General features: G+C 43.6%; 1 protein-coding gene across 1 annotated transcript in view; it reads right to left on the reverse strand.

The window, feature by feature from the left end:
* Positions 1-23,505, reverse strand: part of FBXO41 (F-box protein 41) — a 224,529-nt gene that overhangs the window by 57,852 nt on the left and 143,172 nt on the right. Inside the window, exons 3-5 of the mRNA XM_089661500.1 lie at positions 14,736-14,961; positions 4,767-4,849; positions 2,350-2,699 (exon numbers count right to left, since the gene is read on the reverse strand). Of these exons, the coding sequence (XP_089517626.1) occupies positions 2,350-2,699; positions 4,767-4,849; positions 14,736-14,961 (659 nt within the window). The remainder of the gene's footprint in view (positions 1-2,349; positions 2,700-4,766; positions 4,850-14,735; positions 14,962-23,505) is intronic.

Below are 23,505 nucleotides of genomic sequence, written 5' to 3' on the forward strand. Positions count from 1 at the left end.
TGTACACTGTATGTTGAAGTATGTTGTAGTGTACACTGTATGTTGAAGTATGTTGCAGTGTACACTGGATGTTGAAGTATGTTGTAGTGTACACTGTATGTTGAAGTATGTTGTAGTGTACACTGTATGTTGAGTGTACACTGTATGTTGAAGTATGTTGTAGTGTACACTGTATGTTGAAGTATGTTGCAGTGTACACTGTATGTTGAAGTATGTTGTAGTGTACACTGTATGTTGAAGTATGTTGCAGTGTACACTGTATGTTGAAGTATGTTGAGTGTACACTGTATGTTGAAGTATGTTGTAGTGTACACTGTATGTTGAAGTATGTTGAGTGTACACTGTATGTTGAAGTATGTTGCAGTGTACACTGTATGTTGAAGTATGTTGTAGTGTACACTGTATGTTGAAGTATGTTGAGTGTACACTGGATGTTATAGTATGTTGCAGTGTACACTGTATGTTGAAGTATGTTGAGTGTACACTGGATGTTGAAGTATGTTGCAGTGTACACTGTATGTTGAAGTATGTTGCAGTGTACACTGTATGTTGAAGTATGTTGAAGTGTACACTGTATGTTGAAGTATGTTGCAGTGTACACTGTATGTTGAAGTATTTTGTAGGGTACACTGTATGTTGAAGTATGTTGAAGTGTAAACTGTATGTTGAAGTATGTTGAAGTGTACACTGTATGTTGAAGTATGTTGAGTGTACACTGTATGTTGAAATGCGTTTTTTATTACAAAATATATGTAAAATATTTTTAAAAATACATTTTCAAACATACTGCATGTCTTTAAAAATACAAATCTACATTCTTGGAACTCATTTACAAATATAGGTAAAAATATAGGTTAAAATGACTTTTTTATATGTTAAAAAAATGTGGTCCATATTCAATATATTTCAATAAATATATATATATGCTGCATGTTGAAACGTTTTTTTCTATATTACAAAATATATGACAAATATTTTTTAAAAATATATATTTTTTTAATATATTCTTCAGATTTTTTTTAACATATAAAAAATAGTAATTTTAATGTATATTTTTAGATATATTTGTAAATGCATTCCAAAAATATAGATTTGTATTTTTAAAGACGTACAGTATGTTTGAAAATTTATTTTTAAAAATATTTTTCATATATTGTGTAATAAAAACGCATTTCAAGATGCAGTGTGTATATATATTATTGACATATATTTTCTAATATATTGAATGCGGCCAAAATTATAGCATTTCAAATATATGTCAATATATTTGGGAAGAATATTTTTAAAATATATTTCAAGTATATTTTTCTTCCATGTGGGAGAGACTTTACAAAAGGTTCCTGCACTTCTTTTATGCGATTTGAGTGCCATAGACTGCAATGGAAACTCTCAAAAGTCGCATAAAAAGTCGCATCTTAATATTATCAATGCGGCAGTTGTGCAACAGTCAAAGCCAAAGTTGCATCCAAGTTGCACCCATCCAAAGTTGCATCCCAGTCGCACCCATCCAAAGACGCATCTTAATATTACCAATGTGGCAGTTGTGCAACAGTCAAAGCCAGAGTTGCATCCAAGTTTCACCCATCCAAAGTTGCATCCCAGTTGCACCCATCCAAAGTTGTATCCAGGTCGCACCCATCCAAAGTTGCATCCAAGTCGCACCCATCCAAAGTCGCATCCAAGTCGCACCCATCCAAAGTCGCATCCAAGTCGCACCCATCCAAAGTCGCATCCAAGTCGCACCCATCCAAAGTCGCATCCAAGTCGCACCTATCCGAAGTTGCATCCCAGCCGCACCCATCCAAAGTTGCATCCCAGTCGCACCCATCCAAAGACGCATCTTAATATTACCAATGCGGCATTTGTGCAACAGTCAAAGCCAGAGTTGCATCCAAGTCGCACCCATCCAATGTTGCATCCAAGTCGCACCCATCCAATGTTGCATCCCAGTCGCACCCATGCAAAGTACCATCCTGATCCATCACCAGAGCCCCATCCATCCTCTATCACTTCCCTTTGGCTCCCACAGATCCTCACTTACTGCCAGGGGCGGACTGACAACTCATGGGGCCCCCGGGCAATAGGGGATCATGGGGCCCCTGTGTCCTTGCCCACACTCAAAGCACACCCAAAAAAGCCTATAAAAGGTACCAGGGGCATCTCATGGGGCCCCCTACTGACCCCGGGCCCTCGGGCAGTGCCTGAGTGCTTGAATGGTCAGTCTGCCCCTGCTTACTGCCTAGGCAGACAGTTAGCAGGTCTCATGGGAGGACACTATGCAAATACCGACTTTCAGAAAGTCGGAGAATTCTTTTCTCTACTGTGCACAAACCAGTGCCGGGGACTCACCTTTCGGTCTGCAGCCCTCTGAGACCTGGCCAGAATTCAGGTCGGCAGAGCCAATGCTCTCCTGCTCCCAGACCTCGGCCTCAGATTCCGTGGTCCGGGACCCGCCGTCCGAGATGTCCCCTTCTTCTCCCTCTGTGCTATTGCGGTACGGCCGGCGGTGCCAGTTCTGGATGGCTTGGCGTCGCAGTCCCGAGCTGCGGCTATTGTTCCTCTCGAAGCTGTTGTCTCTCTGGTTGTTGTTCCCGGAATAATTATGGGGATCTAAGGCCTCGTCTATGGCCACCGGTTCAACTCCGTCACTGTCATAGCAGCCGGAGCTCTGAGAGACGGTCTTCACTCTTCCCGAAACTCTGAAGACATGGAAATAAAGACACTAAGAAACAAATGTTCTCGGCATAAATGATATATATGCGACAAGCCGTGTGTCTGGATAGGTGACAACACTGGAGCAAATTTCAAACGCCGTGCCTGAGGGTTGTCACCGATCCAGAGCGGCCATAACAAACTTTATGTGAGGACCGACCGATACGATTGGGGTGACAAGAGGATCACTCTAAATGGCAAGGTTTTTTTTTTTTTTTTATGAAGGATGCATGTGTCATATAACATCCACCCCCACATGGAAAAAAATATATTTGAAATGCTACAATTATGGCCATATTCAATATATTTCAAAATATATTTCAATAAATAAATAAATATAAATAAACATATATATATATACACACACACAAATACTGCATGTTGAAATGCGTTTTTTATATATTACAAAATGTATGAAAACTATTTAGAAAAATATTCTTCAGATTTTTTTTAACATATAAAGTAATTTTAATATATTGGAAATACTACAGTTTTGGCCATATTCATTATATTTCAAAATATATTTCAATAAATTTTATAAATTTTATATATATATATATATATATATATATATATATATAAATATTGAAATGTGTTTTTTATATATTACAAAATATATGAGAAATGTTTTTAAAAGTATTCTTCAGATTTTTTTTAACATATAAAAAAGTAATTTTATTATATTTGAAATCCTACAGTTTTGGCCATATTCAATATATTTCAAAATATAGTTCAATAAATTTTTATATATATATATATATATAATATTGCATGTTGAAATGCGTTTTTAATATTTTACAAAATATATGAGAAGTATTTTTAAAAGTATTCTTCAGATTTTTTTTAACATATAAAAGTCATTTTAATATACTTGAAATACTACAGTTTTGGCCATATTCAATGTATTTAAAAATATAGTTCAATAAATTTTATTTATTTTTATTTATTTTTTTTATATTTAAATTATATTGCATATTGAAATGCGTTTTTTATATGTTACAAAATCTATGAAAACATTTTTTAAAAATTATATATTTTTTAAATATATTCTTCAGATTTATTTTAACATATACAGTATAAAAAAAACTAATTTTAACCTATATTTTTACATATATCTGTAAATGTATTCCAAAAATGTAGATTTGAATTCCTAAAGACATACAGTAGATTTGAAATTTATTTTTAACCCCTTGGCGCCGGTGCCTCCCGGCCCGTTAAGGGTTCCAGAAGGGGCGGCGTTTTAGGGTCATGTGACCGCCGTGATTCGCTGTCAGGGCGGTCACATGATTGGGAAAGGTCCCGATCAAAAGAGGAGATCGGGACCTTTCTGTGAGTACCGAATGTGTGCGCTCTCAGCACATATGGTTTTTTTTTTATAGAACGCAAATGTGCGGCCGCTTGGCGTCTAGGCCCAGGAGGCCACACATTTGCGTTCGGCCGGCGCCAAGAGGTTAAAAGTATTTTTTTATATATTTTGTAATAAAAACGCATTTCAACATGCAATATATACAGTATATATATTTATTGAAATATATTGAATATGGCCAAAGTTGCAGCATTTCAAATATATGTCAATAAATATATATACTGTATATATTGCATGTTGAAATGCGTTTTTATTACAAAATATATGGAAAATATTTTTAAAAATATATTTCAAATATATGTCAATATATTTGGGAAGAATATTTTTTAAATATATTTCAAATATATTTTTCTTCCATGTGGGAGATACTTTACAAAGGATTCCTGCACATACAAGACATACAGTATATTTGAAATGTATTTTTAAAAATATTTTCCATATATTTTGTAATAAAAACGCATTTCAACGTACAGTGTGTGTATGTATATATATATATATATATTTATTGAAATATATTGAATACGGCCAAAATTGTAGCATTTCAAATATATGTCAATATATTTGGGAAGAATATTTTTTAAATATATTTCAGTTATATTTTTCTTCCATGTGGATATTTTCAACCATGAATACGCTTTAAAAACATTTGATGAGGATGCTGTTAGTAAATTAGAAAAGAAAACCTCACCCGATACAGGAGGAAGCTCGCTGACTGGACGCAGGATATGAACCATGGGTGGAGGAACCGGGCCCCTGGTGCCTGTCTGTCCTCTAGGAGAGGAGAATAAACGCACAGATCAGTAATATAGACTTTTATTCTGCGCTGGAAGAATGACAAAAAATAGATTCACTACTATGAGGAACAGGGGCGGAGCAAGGGCGGACTTACCATTTGGAAACGCGGGCACTGCCCGAGGGCCCGGGGTCAGTAGGGGGCCCCATGAGATGCCCCTTTTACCTTTTTCGTAGGCTTTTTTGAGTTTGGGCAAGGACACAGGGGCCCCATGATCCCCTATTGCCCGGGGGCCTTATGAGTTGTCAGTCCGCCCCTGTCTGTGAGATGCTTTTCTGATTTGTATATCCTATTCCTTTACCCTACGGATACTCTTGGAGTTCCTCCACTGTGGCCCAGGAGGGAATACTGGCTCTATAATCGCATGATTTTCTTACTCCTAGTCACCTTAGCATTTACAGTGAATATAAAAATCGACACATCCTGTTCAAATGTCAGGTTTCTGTGATGTAAAAAAAAATAAGACAAAGATAAATCATTTCAGAACTATTTCCACCTTTAACTGCGGACCATGGCTTTTGCTGTAGGATGCGACTAAGAAAATGTCAGGAAAGACCTACTAGAATAGCTAAAGTTTATTTGGGGGTAATCAGATTCACTATACTTAATGCAGGGTCTGGGGAGAACGGATATAGTGAATGCAGGGTCCAGGGAGACCAGATATAGTGAATGCAGGGTCCGGGGAGAGCAGATATAGTGAATGCGGGGTCCAGGGAGACCAGATATAGTGAATGCAGGGTCCGGGGAGAGCGGATATAGTGAATGTGGGGTCCAGGGAGAGCGGATATAGTGAATGCAGGGTCCGGGGAGAGCGGATATAGTGAATGCAGGGTCCGGGGAGACAGATATAGTGAATGCAGGGTCCAGGGAGAGCGGATATAGTGAATGCAGGGTCCGGGGAGAGCGGATATAGTGAGTGCAGGGTCCGGGGAGAGCGGATATAGTGAATGCAGGGTCCGGGGAGACCAGATATAGTGAATGCAGGGTCCGGGGAGACCAGATATAGTGAATGCAGGGTCTGGGGAGACCAGATATAGTGAATGTGGGGTCCGGGGAGAGCGGATATAGTGAATGCGGGGTCCGGGGAGACCAGATATAGTGAATGCAGGGTCCGGGGAGACCGGATATAGTGAATGCAGGGTCCGGGGAGACCGGATATAGTGAATGCAGGGTCCGGGGAGACCAGATATAGTGAATGCAGGGTCCGGGGAGACCAGATATAGTGAATGCAGGGTCCAGGGAGAGCGGATATAGTGAATGCGGGGTCCGGGGAGAGCGGATATAGTGAATGCAAGTTCCAGGGAGATCAGATATAGTGAATGCAGGGTCCGGGGAGAGCGGATATAGTGAATGCAGGGTCCGAGGAGAGCAGATATAGTAAATGCAGGGTTTGGGGAGAGCGGATATAGTGAATGCAGGGTCCGGTGAGAGCGGATATAGTGAATGCGGGGTCCGGGGAGACCGGATATAGTGAATGCAGGGTCCGGGGAGAGCGGATATAGTGAATGCAGGGTCCGGGGAGAGCGGATATAGTGAATGCAGGGTCCGGGGAGAGCGGATATAGTGAATGCAGGGTCCGGGGAGAGCAGATATAGTGAATGCAGGGTCCGGGGAGACCAGATATAGTGAATGCAGGGTCCGGGGAGAGCGGATATAGTGAATATGGGGTCCGGGGAGAGTGGATATAGTGAATGCGGGGTCTGGGGAGACCAGATATAGTGAATGCAGGGTCCGGGGAGACCAGATATAGTGAATGCAGGGTCCGGGGAGACCGGATATAGTGAATGCGGGGTCCAGGGAGACCAGATATAGTGAATGCAGGGTCCGGGGAGAGTGGATATAGTGAATGCAGGGTCCGGGGAGACCGGATATAGTGAATGCAGGGTCCGGGGAGACCGGATATAGTGAATGCAGGGTCCGGGGAGACCAGATATAGTGAATGCAGGGTCTGGGGAGAGCGGATATAGTGAATGTGGGGTCCAGGGAGAGAGCGGATATAGTGAATGCAGGGTCCGGGGAGACCGGATATAGTGAATGCAGGGTCTGGGGAGACCAGATATAGTGAATGTGGGGTCCGGGGAGAGCAGATATAGTGAATGTGGGGTCCGGGGAGAGCGGGTATAGTGAATGCAGGGTCCGGTGAGAGCGGATATAGTGAATGCGGGGTCCAGGGAGACCGGATATAGTGAATGCAGGGTCCGGGGAGAGCGGATATAGTGAATGCAGGGTCCGGGGAGACCAGATATAGTGAATGCAGGGTCCGGGGAGAGCGGATATAGTGAATGCAGGGTCCGGGGAGAGCAGATATAGTGAATGCAGGGTCCGGTGAGAGCGGATATAGTGAATGCGGGGTCCGGGGAGACCGGATATAGTGAATGCAGGGTCCGGGGAGAGCGGATATAGTGAATGCAGGGTCCGGGGGACCAGATATAGTGAATGCAGGGTCCGGGGAGAGCGGATATAGTGAATGCAAGTTCCAGGGAGATCAGATATAGTGAATGCGGGGTCCGGGGAGAGCGGATATAGTGAATGCAGGGTCCGGGGAGACCAGATATAGTGAATGCAGGGTCCGGGGAGACCAGATATAGTGAAAATGGGGTCCGGGGAGAGCAGATATAGTGAATGAAGGGTCTGGGGAGACCAGATATAGTGAATGCAGGGTCCGGGGAGACCAGATATAGTGAATGCAGGGTCCGGGGAGACCAGATATAGTGAATGTGGGGTCCGGGGAGAGCGGATATAGTGAATGCAGGGTCCGGGGAGACCAGATATAGTGAATGCAGGGTCCGGGGAGAGCGGATATAGTGAATGCAGGGTCCGGGGAGAGGGGATATAGTAAATGCAGGGTCCGGGGAGAGCGGATACAGTGAATGCAGGGTCTGGGGAGACCAGATATAGTGAATGCGGGGTTCGGGGAGAGCGGATATAGTGAATGCAGGGTCCAGGGAGACCAGATATAGTGAATGCAGGGTCCGGGGAGAGCGGATATAGTGAATGCGGGGTCCGAGGAGATCGGATATAGTGAATGCAGGGTCCGGGGAGACAGATATAGTGAATGCAGGGTCCAGGGAGAGGGGATATAGTGAATGCAGGGTCCGGGGAGAGCGGATATAGTGAATGCAGGGTCCGGGGAGACCAGATATAGTGAATGCAGGGTCCGGGGAGAGCGGATATAGTGAATGCAGGGTCCGGGGAGACCAGATATAGTGAATGCAGGGTCCGGGGAGAGCGGATATAGTGAATGCAGGGTCCGGGGAGAGGGGATATAGTGAATGCAGGGTCCAGGGAGAGCGGATATAGTGAATGCAGGGTCCAGGGAGAGGGGATATAGTGAATGCAGGGTCCAGGGAGAGTGGATATAGTGAATGCAGGGTCCGGGGAGACCAGATATAGTTAATGTGGGGTCCGGGGAGAGCGGATATAGTGAATGCAGGGTCCGGGGAGACCAGATATAGTGAATGCAGGGTCCGGGGAGAGCGGATATAGTGAATGCAGGGTCCAGGGAGAGCGGATACAGTGAATGCAGGGTCTGGGGAGACCAGATATAGTGAATGCGGGGTCTGGGGAGACCAGATATAGTGAATGCGGGGTTCGGGGAGACCGGATATAGTGAATGCGGGGTCTGGGGAGACAGATATAGTGAATGCAGGGTCCGGGGAAACCGAATATAGTGAATGCGGGGTCCGGGGAGAGCGGATATAGTGAATGCAGGGTCCGGGGAGAGCGGATATAGTGAATGCAGGGTACAGAGAGACCAGATATAGTGATGTAATTTGGGGCAGAGTTATAAATGGCTTTATATGTAATTGTTAATGCTTTGAATTTTATCCGATGGGCAATGGGAAGCCAGTGGAGGGATTGGCAGAGAGGGATGGAGGACACTGAGTGGAGGTCAGTGGAGGGATTGGCAGAGAGGGGTGGAGGACACTGAGTGGAGGCCAGTGGAGGGATTGGCAGAGAGGGGTGGAGGACACTGAGTGGAGGCCAGTGGAGGGATTGGCAGAGAGGGGTGGAGGACACTGAGTGGAGGCCAGTGGAGGGATTGGCAGAGAGGGGTGGAGGACACTGAGTGGAGGCCAGTGGAGGGATTGGCAGAGAGGGGTGGAGGACACTGAGTGGAGGTCAGTGGAGGGATTGGCAGAGAGGGGTGCAGGACACTGAGTGGAGGCCAGTGGAGGGATTGGCAGAGAGGGATGGAGGACACTGAGTGGAGGCCAGTGGAGGGATTGGCAGAGAGGGATGGAGAACACTGAGTGGAGGCCAGTGGAGGGATTGGCAGAGAGGGGTGGAGGACACTGAGTGGAGGCCAGTGGAGGGATTGGCAGAGAGGAATGGAGGACACAGAGTGGAGGCCAGTGGAGGGATTGGCAGAGAGAGGTGGAGGACACAGAGTGGAGGCCAGTGGAGGGATTGGCAGAGAGGGGTGGAGGACACTGAGTGGAGGCCAGTGGAGGGATTGGCAGAGAGGGGTGGAGGACACTGAGTGGAGGCCAGTGGAGGGATTGGTAGAGAGGGATGGAGGACACAGAGTGGAGGCCAGTGGAGGGATTGGCAGAGAGAGGTGGAGGACACTGAGTGGAGGCCAGTGGAGGGATTGGCAGAGAGGGGTGGAGGACACAGAGTGGAGGCCAGTGGAGGGATTGGCAGAGATGGGGTGGAGGACACTGAGTGGAGGCCAGTGGAGGGATTGGCAGAGAGGGGTGGCAGATACAGAACGGCTAGTAAGGTGGATGAGTCTGGCAGCAGCATTCATGATAGACTGAAGAGGGGATAGCCTGCGATGAGGACGGCCAATGAGGAGGGAGATACAATAGTCAAGGCGAGATATAACAAGGGAGTGATAAGTTGCTAGTGGTTTCTGGGGTTAGGAACGGGCGTATCTTGGAGATGTTGCGGAGGTGAATTCTACAAGATTTGGACAGTGATTGGATTTGGGGCTGATAGGACAGATGGGAGTCTAGGATTACACCTAGTACCCTGGCATGAGGGGAGGGACTGATGATTGTGTTACTGATCTTGATGGAGAAGTCGGGGGAGGGGGCATGGGCTGGGGGGAATACTAAGAGCTCAGTTTTGGAAAGATTGAGTTTGAGGAAGTGGAGTGACATCCATGCCGATATGTCTCTTAGTAGGTTAGTAATGCGAGAGGAGACTGAAGGGGTGAGGTGAGGGGTAGAAAGATAGATTTGTGTGTCATCAGCATAGAGATGGTACTTAAAGCCATGGGAGTTTATCAAGTGACCAAGGGAGGAGGTGTAGATGGTGAAGAGTAGGGGTCCAAGGACAGAACCTTGAGGGCCCCCTACAGAAAGAGGGAGTGGAGAGGAGGAGACAGAGTTAAAGGCAATGCTGGGTGGAGAAGGTGCCATTAGAGCATTGAAGATGTGAGTGAGGGAGCATAGGATAGAAGAAGAGGGTGACCGTAGTAGTTGTGAGGGGACAGGATCCAGGGGGAAGGTTGTGAGACGGGATTCTGAGAAAACCTTAGTGACCTCTTCGGTAGTAGCAAGGTCAAAAGAGGAAAGTGTTGAGGGAGGTGTAGTATAAGGTATGCTAAGTGGGATGGATGTCTGTGCAGAGGAGAGGCCCCTACGAATTGCATTAATCTTGTTTTTTGCAATCTCATAAGCAGTGAGTGAGGTATTGGGTGGAGGTGGAGAAAGTAGAGAGTGAAAAGTAGAGAAGAGACAACGAGGACTGGATGACAAGCTATTGCTGAGAGTGACAAAGTAGGCTTGTTTGGCAGCATGGAGGGAGGAATTTTATGTTAAGAGAGCAGATTATATTGGGTGAATGCTTGCTGAGATTTGGCTTTATGCCACAATCGCTCCAGCACACGACTATGTCTCTTAAGATTCCTGGTGTGGTCAGTCTTCCACGGATGTAACGGTCGGGGCCTGATGCTTCGTGTTGTTAGAGGAGCAAGTGAGTCTAATGCGGATGAAAGGGAACTGTTGTAGACAGCAGTGGCCAGGTCAGGGCAGGACAGGGGAGAGATTCTGTCTTAGAGTTGGTCAGTTGCAGAGTGGAAAGGAGCCGGGTTCAAGTTGTGAAGGTTTCTGCGGGTAATTGTTTGCTGCTTGGAAGGATAGGTGTTTGAAGACGAGGACACTGGGAAGGTGATGAGATTGTAATCAGAGAGAGGAAAGGGGGTGTTTGTGAGGTTGTAGGGAGTGCAAAGATGGGAGAAAACAAGGTCTAATGTATTCCCATCAGAGTGAATGGAGGACGGTGTCCATTGGTTAAGGCAAAAGAGGAGGTTATGTTGAAGAGTTGAGATTTAGTTACTATGTAAGTTACCCACCCCTGGGTCATCCAACCTGGACCCATGCACTGTGTATGTTACCTACCCCAAACCATTGCATTATGTATGTCACCTAACCTGAATCCATGCACTACATACATTACCTACCCCAGACCATTGTAATATGTGTGTCACCCAACCTGGCCCCTGCACTACGTATGTTACCTACCCCAGACTCTTGCACTATGTATGTTACCCAACCTGAACCCATGCACTACGTACATTACCTACCGCAGATCATTGTAATATGTGTATCACCTAATTTGGACACATGCACTACATACGTTATCTACGCCAGACCACTGGACTATGTATGTAACCCAACCTAGACCAATGCACTATGGATGTCACCCAACCTGTACCCATACACTATGTATGTTACCCACACCAGACCTATACACTATGTATGTCACCCACTCTGGACCCATGCACTATGTACATGATCTACCCCAGACCCTTGCACTATGTACATTGCCTACCCCATACCATTGTAATATGTGTGTCACCCAACCTGTCCCCTGCACTACGTATGTTACCTACCCCAGACTCTTGCACTATGTATGTCACCCAACCTGGACCCATGCACTACGTACGTTATTTACCCCAGACCTTTGCACTATGTATGTCACCTAACCTGGACCCATGCACTACATACATTACCTACCCCAGACCTACTGTATGTATAGTGTATGTCACCCAACCCAGACCCAGGCACTATGTACATTACCTACCCCAGTCCATTGTAATATGTGTATCACCCAACCTGTACCCATGCACTATGTATGTTACCCACATCAGACCCATGCACTATGTATGTCACCCAATCTGGACCCATGCACTACGTACGTTATCTATCCCAGACCATTGCACTATGTACATTACCTACCCCAGGCCATTGCAATATGTATGTCACCCAACCTGAACCCATGAACTACGTACATTACCTACCCCAGACCATTGTAATATGCATATCACCCAATCTGGTCTCATGCACTACGTACATTACCTACCCCAGACCACTGGACTATGTATGTAACCCAACCTGGACCCATGCACTACATACATTACCTGCCCCAGAACTTTGCACTATGTATGCAACCCAACCTGGACCCATGCACTACGTACATTACCTACTTCAGACCCATGAACTACGCACATTACCTACTCCAGACCCACGCACTATGTACATTACCTACTCCAGACCATTCCAATATGTATGCAACCCAACCTGGACCCATGCACTACGTACATTACCTACTCCAGACCCATGAACTACGCACATTACCTACCCCAGACCCACGCACTATGTACATGACCTACTCCAGACCATTCCAATATGTATGTCACCCAACCTGGACCCATGCACTACATACATTACCTACCCCAGACCATTGTAATTTGTATGTCACCCAACCTGGCCCCTGCACTACGTACGTTACCTACCCCAGACCTTTGCACTATGTATGTCATATAACCTGGACCCATGCACTACATATATTACCTACCCCAGACCATTGTAGTATGTGTGTCACCCAACCTAGACCCATGCACTACGTACGCTACCTACCCCAGACCCTTGTACAGTGTATGTCACCCAACCTGGACCCGTGCACTACGTACATTACCTACCCCAGACCATTGTAATATATGTATCACCCAACCTGTACCCTTGCACTATGTATGTTACCCACACCAGAACCATGCATGTCACCCAATCTGGACCATACACTACGTACATTATCTAACCCAGACCCTTGCACTATGTACATTACCTACCCCAGACTATTGCAATATGTATGTCATTCGACCTGAACCCATGCACCACATACATTACCTACCCCAGACCATTGTAATAAGTATGTCACTCAACCTGGACCCATGCACTGTGTTCGTTACCAACCCCAGACTACTGGACTATGTATGTAACCCAACCTAGACCAATACACTATGTACATTACCTACCCCTGACCCTTGTACCATGTATGTCACCAAACCTGGACCCATGCACTATGTACATTACCTACCCCAGACCATTGCAATATGTATGTCACCCAACCTGGACCCATAAACTACATACATTACTTACCCCAGACCATTGTAATATGTATGTCACCCAACCTGGACCCATAAACTACATACATTACTTACCCCAGACCATTGCAATATGTATTTCACCCAACCTGGACCCATAAACTACATACATTACTTACCCCAGACCATTGTAATATGTATGTCACCCAACCTGGACCCATGCACTATGTACATTACCTACCCCAGACCATTGCACTATGTATGTCACCCAACCTGGACACATGTACTATGTACATTACCTACCCCAGACCCTTGCACTCTATACATAACCTACCCCAGACCATTTCACTATGTACATTAGCTACCCCAGACCATTCCAATATGTATGTCACCCAAGCTGGACCCATGCACTACATACATTACCTACCCCAGACCATTGTAATATGTATGTCACCCAACCTGGACCCATGCACTACATACATTACCTACCCCAGACAAATGGACTATGTATGTAACCCAACCTAGACCAATGCACTACATACATTACCTACCCCTGACCCTTGCACCATGTATGTCACCCAACCTGGATCCATGCAATACATACATTACCTACCCCAGACCCTTGCACTATGTATGTCACCCAACCTGGAGCCATGCACTACGTATATTACCTACCCCAGGCCATTGAACTATGTATGTCACCCAATCTGGACTCACGCACTACATACATTACCTATCCCAGACCTTTACATGTAAATAACTTAACCTGGACCCATGCACTATGTGTGTTACCTACCCCAGACCATTGCATTATGTATGTCACCCAACATGGACTCATGCACTACATACATTACCTACCCCAGACCTTTGCATTATGTATGTCACCCAACTGGACCCATGCGCTACGTATGTTATCTACCCCAGACCATTGCACAATGTATTTCACCCAACTGGACCCATGCGCTATGTACGTTACCTACCCCAGACCATTGTACAATGTATTTCACACAAATGGACCCATGAGCTATGAACGTTACCTACCCCAGACCTTTGCATTATGTATGTCACCCAACTGGACCCATGAGCTATGTATGTTACCTACCCCAGACCATTGTACAATGTACATCACCCAACCTGGACCCCTGCACAATGTAAGTTATATACTTCTGATGGATACACTGAAGTTTTAGGTGGGTGTGCAATCTTGCCACACCCACCATTTGTCGCAGTACCCTACATGTGTTGCTGTTACCCTTGCCCTCTACATCACCCCCATTCTCAGGAAATCAGATTTGCAAAAGTTCCTAGATATGCTCACATGTATTATAACAGTTTATTAGTTCATCGCCTGAAGCGCAACTTTAAAGTTTGCACCTTTTTTTTCTTCCCATCACCGTTTTACACTTTAAACATCTGTACACTGGCGAAAATGTTAGCGGTAATGTAGGTTAGAATAGTGAAACAGCAATTTTCAGCAATAATACAGAGCATGCTGTAGACTGGCAGTGTGTCCGTCCACATGGTCATACCTGCCTGGGTCCCTGGAGGCGGGGTTCCTGTGCTTTGTATCCAGGGATGCTACACCTTCCCAAGCTGCCGTTCGGAGTCGTCCCACAACTACTGATAATCTGCAGCTGCTTCTCGGCCCGGTCCGCTCGGTCCAGGAGCTCTTCGATGAACTGTTGTAAGCGCACCTTGGCATTGGCTTCTCGGCTCGCTGTCTCTTTCAAGAACAGGTCGATCTCTACCACCTCCCTGCATGACAAAGCCAGAAAAGAGAGGAGCTGTAAAGATGGTAATATTTAGGGCATTGATTTCTCAACTTTCTCCTTGCCTTAAGTGTGGCCCCTGACATCACCAAAGGGCCACATATATTATTCAGTGAATGTAACGCTACCAAAAGCTCTCAGAGATGGCATACTGTACATGCAACAGTAGCTAACCTGAGGCTACAGACATGTACAGGAGGTGTTGGAGACTGGGACATGTTACACGGGACTTCTCGAGGTCACTGGTATGACATTTCTCTCAGCAAAAAAAGGATAAAGAAGGAAAATAGATAGACAGTACAGCAAAAAGTAAGATAGTGAGAAAGAAATAAGCCATTTAATACTAGAACTCAGTCTAAGGAATGTTTTTCCTTTACTGAGAAAGCACCTAGGTAAGGAAACACACAAACTATTGTCTACAGGGGCCCTGAGGGTCGGGTCCCACAATATATTCTAAAGGGACAAATGCAGTCCCTGGGCCACAGGTTAGCTTCTAAGAATCTAGGGTCAGTCAACTCAAATCCAAAATTATAATCACCGAATGGTCACAGTTCATTCAGAGGAAGGCAAAAAAACCAGCAAAGCATGATCCAATCTGCTCCTGCAGGGGAATATATTCCTTCCTGATCCCCCGAGAGGCAATCGGATATTCCCTGGATCAGATTTACATATAAATGTTATATCCAGTTATATTCTGTGTATCCAAGAAAGAATCCAGGACTTTCCTATAGCAATCCACTGAGCTGGCCACAACCAACTCTTGAGGGAGTCTATTCCACATTCTCACAGCTCTTACTGTGAAGAAACCTTTCCGTGTTTGGAGACTACATTTATTTTCCTCCAGATGTAAAGATCGCCCCCTTGTCCTCTGTGATGACCTCAGGGGGAATAACTACACCGAGTTCACTATATGAACCACTGATGTATTTATACATGGAGATCATATCCCCCTTATGTATTATACATGGAGATCATATCCCCCCCTTATGTATTATACATGGAGATCATATCCCCCCTTATGTATTATACATGGAGATCATATCCCCCCTTATGTATTATACATGGAGATCATATCCCCCCTTATGTATTATACATGGAGATCATATCCCCCTTATGTATTATACATGGTGATCATATCCCCCCTTATGTATTATACATGGAGATCATGTCCCCCCTTATGTATTATACATGGAGATCATATCCCCCTTATGTATTATACATGGAGATCATATCCCCCCTTATGTATTATACATGGAGATCATATCCCCCTTATGTATTATACATGGAGATCATATCCCCCCTTATGTATTATACATGGTGATCATATCCCCCTTATGTATTATACATGGAGATCATATCCCCCCTTATGTATTATACATGGAGATCATGTCCCCCCTTATGTATTATACATGGAGATCATATCCCCCCTTATGTATTATACATGGAGATCATGTCCCCCCTTATGTATTATACATGGAGATCATATCCCCCCTTATGTATTATACATGGAGATCATATCCCCCCTTATGTATTATACATGGAGATCATATCCCCCTTATGTATTATACATGGTGATCATATCCCCCCTTATGTATTATACATGGAGATCATGTCCCCCCTTATGTATTATACATGGAGATCATATCCCCCTTATGTATTATACATGGAGATCATATCCCCCCTTATGTATTATACATGGAGATCATATCCCCCCTTATGTATTATACATGGAGATCATATCCCCCTTATGTATTATACATGGAGATCATATCCCCCCTTATGTATTATACATGGAGATCATATCCCCCCCTTATGTATTATACATGGAGATCATATCCCCCCCTTATGTATTATACATGGAGATCATGTCCCCCCTTATGTATTATACATGGAGATCATATCCCCCCTTATGTATTATACATGGTGATCATATCCCCCTTATGTATTATACATGGAGATCATATCCCCCCTTATGTATTATACATGGAGATCATATCCCCCCTTATGTATTATACATGGAGATCATATCCCCCCTTATGTATTATACATGGAGATCATATCCCCCCTTATGTATTATACATGGAGATCATATCCCCCCTTATGTATTATACATGGTGATCATATCCCCCCCTTATGTATTATACATGGAGATCATACCCCCCCTTATGTATTATACATGGAGATCATATCCCCCCTTATGTATTATACATGGAGATCATATCCCCCTTATGTATTATACATGGAGATCATATCCCCCCTTATGTATTATACATGGTGATCATATCCCCCCTTATGTATTATACATGGTGATCATATCCCCCCTTATGTATTATACATGGAGATCATATCCCCCCTATGTATTATAGATGGAGATCATATCCCCCCCTTATGTATTATACATGGAAATCATATCCCCCTTATGTATTATACATGGAGATCATATCCCCCCTTATGTATTATAGATGGAGATCATATCCTCCCTTATGTATTATACATGGAGATCATACCCTCCCTTATGTATTATACATGGAGATCATATCCCCCCTTATGTATTATACATGGTGATCATATCCCCCCCCTTATGTATTTTACATGGAGATCATATCCCCCCTTATGTATTATACATGGTGATCATATCCCCCCCCTTATGTATTTTACATGGAGATCATATCCCCCCCTTATGTATTATACATGGAGATCATATCCCCCTTATGTATTATACATGGAGATCATATCCCCCCTTATGTATTATACATGGAGATCATATCCCCCCCTTATGTATTATACATGGAGATCATATCCCCCCCTTATGTATTATACATGGAGATCATATCCCCCCTTATGTATTATACATGGAGATCATATCCCCCTTATGTATTATACATGGAGATCATATCCCCCTTATGTATTATACATGGAGATCATATCCCCCCCTTATGTATTATACATGGAGATCATGTCCCCCCTTATGTATTATACATGGAGATCATATCCCCCCTTATGTATTATACATGGAGATCATATCCCCCCTTGTGTATTATACATGGAGATCATATCCCCCCTTATGTATTATACATGGAGATCATATCCCCCCTTATGTATTATACATGGAGATCATATCCCCCTTATGTATTATACATGGAGATCATATCCCCCTTATGTATTATACATGGTGATCATATCCCCCCTTATGTATTATACATGGAGATCATATCCCCCCCTTATGTATTATACATGGAGATCATATCCCCCCTTATGTATTATACATGGAGATCATATCTCCCCTTATGTATTATACATGGTGATCATATCCCCCTTATGTATTATACATGGAGATCATATCCCCCCTTATGTATTATACATGGAGATCATATCACCCCTTATGTATTATACATGGAGATCATATCCCCCCCTTATGTATTATACATGGAGATCATGTCCCCCCTTATGTATTATACATGGAGATCATATCCCCCTTATGTATTATACATGGAGATCATATCCCCCCTTATGTATTATACATGGAGATCATATCCCCCTTATGTATTATACATGGAGATCATATCCCCCTTATGTATTATACATGGTGATCATATCCCCCCTTATGTATTATACATGGAGATCATATCCCCCCCTTATGTATTATACATGGAGATCATATCCCCCCTTATGTATTATACATGGAGATCATATCCCCCCTTTTGTATTATACATGGTGATCATATCCCCCTTATGTATTATACATGGAGATCATATCCCCCCTTATGTATTATACATGGAGATCATATCCCCCCTTATGTATTATACATGGAGATCATATCCCCCCTTATGTATTATACATGGTGATCATATCCCCCTTATGTATTATACATGGAGATCATATCCCCCCTTATGTATTATACATGGAGATCATATCCCACCCTTATGTATTATACATGGAGATCATATCCCCCCTTATGTATTATACATGGTGATCATATCCCCCCTTATGTATTATACATGGTGATCATATCCCCCCTTATGTATTATACATGGAGATCATATCCCCCCTATGTATTATAGATGGAGATCATATCCCCCCCTTATGTATTATACATGGAAATCATATCCCCCTTATGTATTATACATGGAGATCATATCCCCCCTTATGTATTATAGATGGAGATCATATCCTCCCTTATGTATTATACATGGAGATCATACCCTCCCTTATGTATTATACATGGAGATCATATCCCCCCTTATGTATTATACATGGTGATCATATCCCCCCCCTTATGTATTTTACATGGAGATCATATCCCCCCTTATGTATTATACATGGTGATCATATCCCCCCCCTTATGTATTTTACATGGAGATCATATCCCCCCCTTATGTATTATACATGGAGATCATATCCCCCTTATGTATTATACATGGAGATCATATCCCCCCTTATGTATTATACATGGAGATCATATCCCCCCCTTATGTATTATACATGGAGATCATATCCCCCCCTTATGTATTATACATGGAGATCATATCCCCCCTTATGTATTATACATGGAGATCATATCCCCCTTATGTATTATACATGGAGATCATATCCCCCTTATGTATTATACATGGAGATCATATCCCCCCTTATGTATTATACATGGAGATCATATCCCCCCCTTATGTATTATACATGGAGATCATATCCCCCCCTTATGTATTATACATGGAGATCATATCCCCCTTATGTATTATACATGGAGATCATATCCCCCCCTTATGTATTATACATGGAGATCATATCCCCCTTATGTATTATACATGAAGATCATATCCCCCCCCTTATGTATTATACATGGAGATCATATCCCCCTTATGTATTATACATGGAGATCATATCCCCCCTTATGTATTATACATGGAGATCATATCCCCCTTATGTATTATACATGGAGATCATATCCCCCCTTATGTATTATACATGGAGATCATATCCCCCCTTATGTATTATACATGGAGATCATATCCCCCCTTATGTATTATACATGGAGATCATAAAAATCTTAATAAATTTAGTTCCTCTAATCTTTCCTCATAGCTGATCTCCTCCATGCCTCTTATCAGTTTGGTTGCCCTTCTCTGTACTTTCTCCAGTTCCCCAATGTTCTTTTTGTGAATTGGTGCCCAAAACTGAACTGCATATTCCAGATGAGGTTTAACTAATGATTTGTACCGGGGGGGGGGGGGGGGTGATATCTCTCTCTCTCTGGAGTCTATACCTCTCCTAATACAAGAAAGGATTTTGCTCGCTTTAGAACCCGCAGCTTGGCATTGCATGCCATTATTAAGCTTGTGATCTACCAGAACCCCCAGATCCTTCTCCATTGACCCCCCCCCGAGATCCTTCTCCACCATTGACCCCCCCAGATCCTTCTCCACCATTGACCCCCCCAGATCCTTCTCCACCATTGGCCCCCCCTCAAGATCCTTCTCCACCATTGATTCCCCCAGATCCTTCTCCACCATTGCCCCCCCCCAGTTGTACCCCCCCTAGTATGTATGATGCATGCATATTCCTAGCCCCCAAGTGCATAGTTGAATCGTTCTTTTTTTTTTATAGCTGTTCATACATCAGGACAGGTAGAGGGAGGGGCTAACATTAACAACCTGACACGGTAGTACAGACTTACACGTATTGGCAAGTTCATACAACATGAAGCCCTGCGGAGTTGGATTTTAATCAGCTACTTTATATTAATCAGCATTCCTCCCCAGTGCTGAGTTCCTTGTTTCAGCACTTGGACAGCGGCAGCACTGAGGGGACACACAGAGAACTACTCAAAGCAGGATCTCCCCCTCCCTACTGAGCCCTCTAGGGGTCAGAGGATGAAATTGCAGAGTGTGTCAGGGGGCACAGGCGTCCAACTTCCCTGGAAGTTTGAAATGCTGAGGAGCGTCTGCAGACCAGGAACAGGACGAAGGTAGAAGAAACAAGTCTGAAAACCAAACACACAGCGCTGCCACCTCCGGTCCGTAATCAACTTTATTATATGAGTCGCTGCTCAGGCTGTCGTCCTCTGTGAGCCCTGCAGAGACTGAATCTTGATAGAATGTCGGCATTTCGGTAAAATCCACAAGTAAATAGCCTTTATTTAAGAAGAACAAATTTGTAAAATCCACACAAAGGGCCAACGCGTTTTGGCCTGTTCGGTCTTATTCATGGCACATGCCTACCAGCCGCAACACGTTGGACCTTTCTATGGATTTGATGCTTTATTCTTCCTAAATAAAAACTATTTGCTTTGGATTTTGGTAAAATCTACAAGAAAATACCCTTTATTTAGGAAGAACAAAGCATCAAATCCACACAAAGGGCCAACGCGTTTCGGCTGGTAGGCATGAACCATGAGTAAGACCCAACGACTGAAACTCGTTGGCCCTTTCTATGGATTTGATGCTTTGTTCTTCTTAACCATTTGCCGCCCACCCTATGGCCGAATGGCGGGCGGCAAATGTCATCAGCTTTCCGGGTGCACGCCATATGGTGTCCTCCCCCTCATGCGCAGATTGCGCTCCTGCAGAGCGGCACAGCGGCGCGATCTGTCACCGGCCGTGTACCTCGGACACGGCCGATGACAGATCTGAGTATCGGCCCCCGTTGCCGGTACCATGTGACCTGCTGTGACCAATCACAGCAGGTCACATGACAGTTGTATACAATGGATGGCTTCATTCATGCCATCCATTGTATACTAGTGTCTAGCTGTGAATGGTCACAGAGATCACATGCACATGTCATGTGATTAGCTGTGGCCAAATCACAGCTAAGCACAAAAAAAAAAAAAAAATCCCTGAATGAATCGATGTCATTCAGGTAAATACTGGCTTATAGCAAAGTAATTCTTTGCTATAAGCAAATTGTGTAAAAAAAAAAAAATACTGATCACTTCCCCAAAGTAGTATAATGTTACTATGGTAACATTGTACTACTTTGGTCATAGTAAAATATGAAAAAAAAAATCTTAAAAAAAAGAAAAAAAGTTAATAAAAAAAAAAAATATATATATATATATATATATATTTTTTTCATACTGTCACCAGTCAGTGTCCTTGATCACCGCCATGCCAGTTATATGATGACGCTGTACTGCACTGGTGACCATATGTAAAAAAAAAAATAGTGAAACTAATTTTTTTAATTTTTTAATTTTCCAAAAAATTATGACCGAAAAAATACAACTTCAAAAAACACGCCATTCCTCTTATGAAATACGTCGGACTGTCTACTCTGCAAAAAGGGGTCATTTGGGGGATATCTGTACTGTCCTGACATTTGGGGGATATCTGTCCTGTCCTGTCCTGACATTTGGGGGATATCTTTACTGTCCTGACATTTGGGGGATATCTTTACTGTCCTGACATTTGGGGGATATCTGTACCGTCCTGACATTTGAGGGATATCTGTACCGTCCTGACATTTGAGGGATATCTGTCCTGTCCTGACATTTGGGGGATATCTGTACTGTCCTGACATTTGGGGGATATCTGTACTGTCCTGACATTTGGGGGATATCTGTACCGTCCTGACATTTGGGGGATATCTGTACTGTTCTGACATTTGGGGGATATCTGTACTGTCCTGACATTTGGGGGATATCTGTACTGTCCTGACATTTGGGGGATATCTGTACTGTCCTGACATTTGGGGGATATCTGTACTGTTCTGACATTTGGGGGGTATCTGTACTGTCCTGACATTTGGGGGATATCTGTACTGTCCTGACATTTGGGGGATATCTGTACTGTCCTGACATTTGGGGGATATCTGTACTGTCCTGACATTTGGGGGATATCTGTCTTGTTCTGACATTTGGGGGATATCTGTCTTGTTCTGACATTTGGGGGATATCTGTACTGTCCTGACATTTGGGGGATATCTGTCTTGTTCTGACATTTGGGGGATATCTGTACTGTCCTGACATTTGGGGGATATCTGTACTGTCCTGACATTTGGGGGATATCTGTACTGTCCTGACATTTGGGGGATATCTGTACTGTTCTGACATTTGGGGGATATCTGTACTGTTCTGACATTTGGGGGATATCTGTACTGTTCTGACATTTGGGGGATATCTGTACTATTCTGACATTCTTGGACCTCAAGAAATTAGATTGTCTGTCAGTACTTCAGGATTGATCAATATTCAGATCTATACCATAGTTTGTGAACTCTATAACTTTCCTACAAACTAAATAATACATCCTAATTTGGGTTATTTTCACCAAAGACATGTAGCAGAATACATCTCGGACTAAATTTATGAAGAACAATTATTTATTTGCAAACTTTTATAACAGAAATAAAGAAAAGCTTTTTTTTCAAAATGTTTGGTCTTTTTTTGTTAATTTAGCAAAAAATAAAATCCCCAGCGGTAATTAAATACCACCAAAAGAAAGCTCTAGTTGTGTGAAGAAAATGATAAAAATTTTAGTTTGGGTACAATGTTGTATGACTGCGCAATTGTCATTCAAAGTGTGAGAGCGCTGA

The sequence above is a fragment of the Staurois parvus genome, unplaced genomic scaffold, assembly GCF_062004578.1.
Source record: "Staurois parvus isolate SC_StPar_1 unplaced genomic scaffold, SC_StPar_1.0 ptg001347l, whole genome shotgun sequence".
Taxonomy (NCBI): Eukaryota; Metazoa; Chordata; class Amphibia; order Anura; family Ranidae; genus Staurois; species Staurois parvus.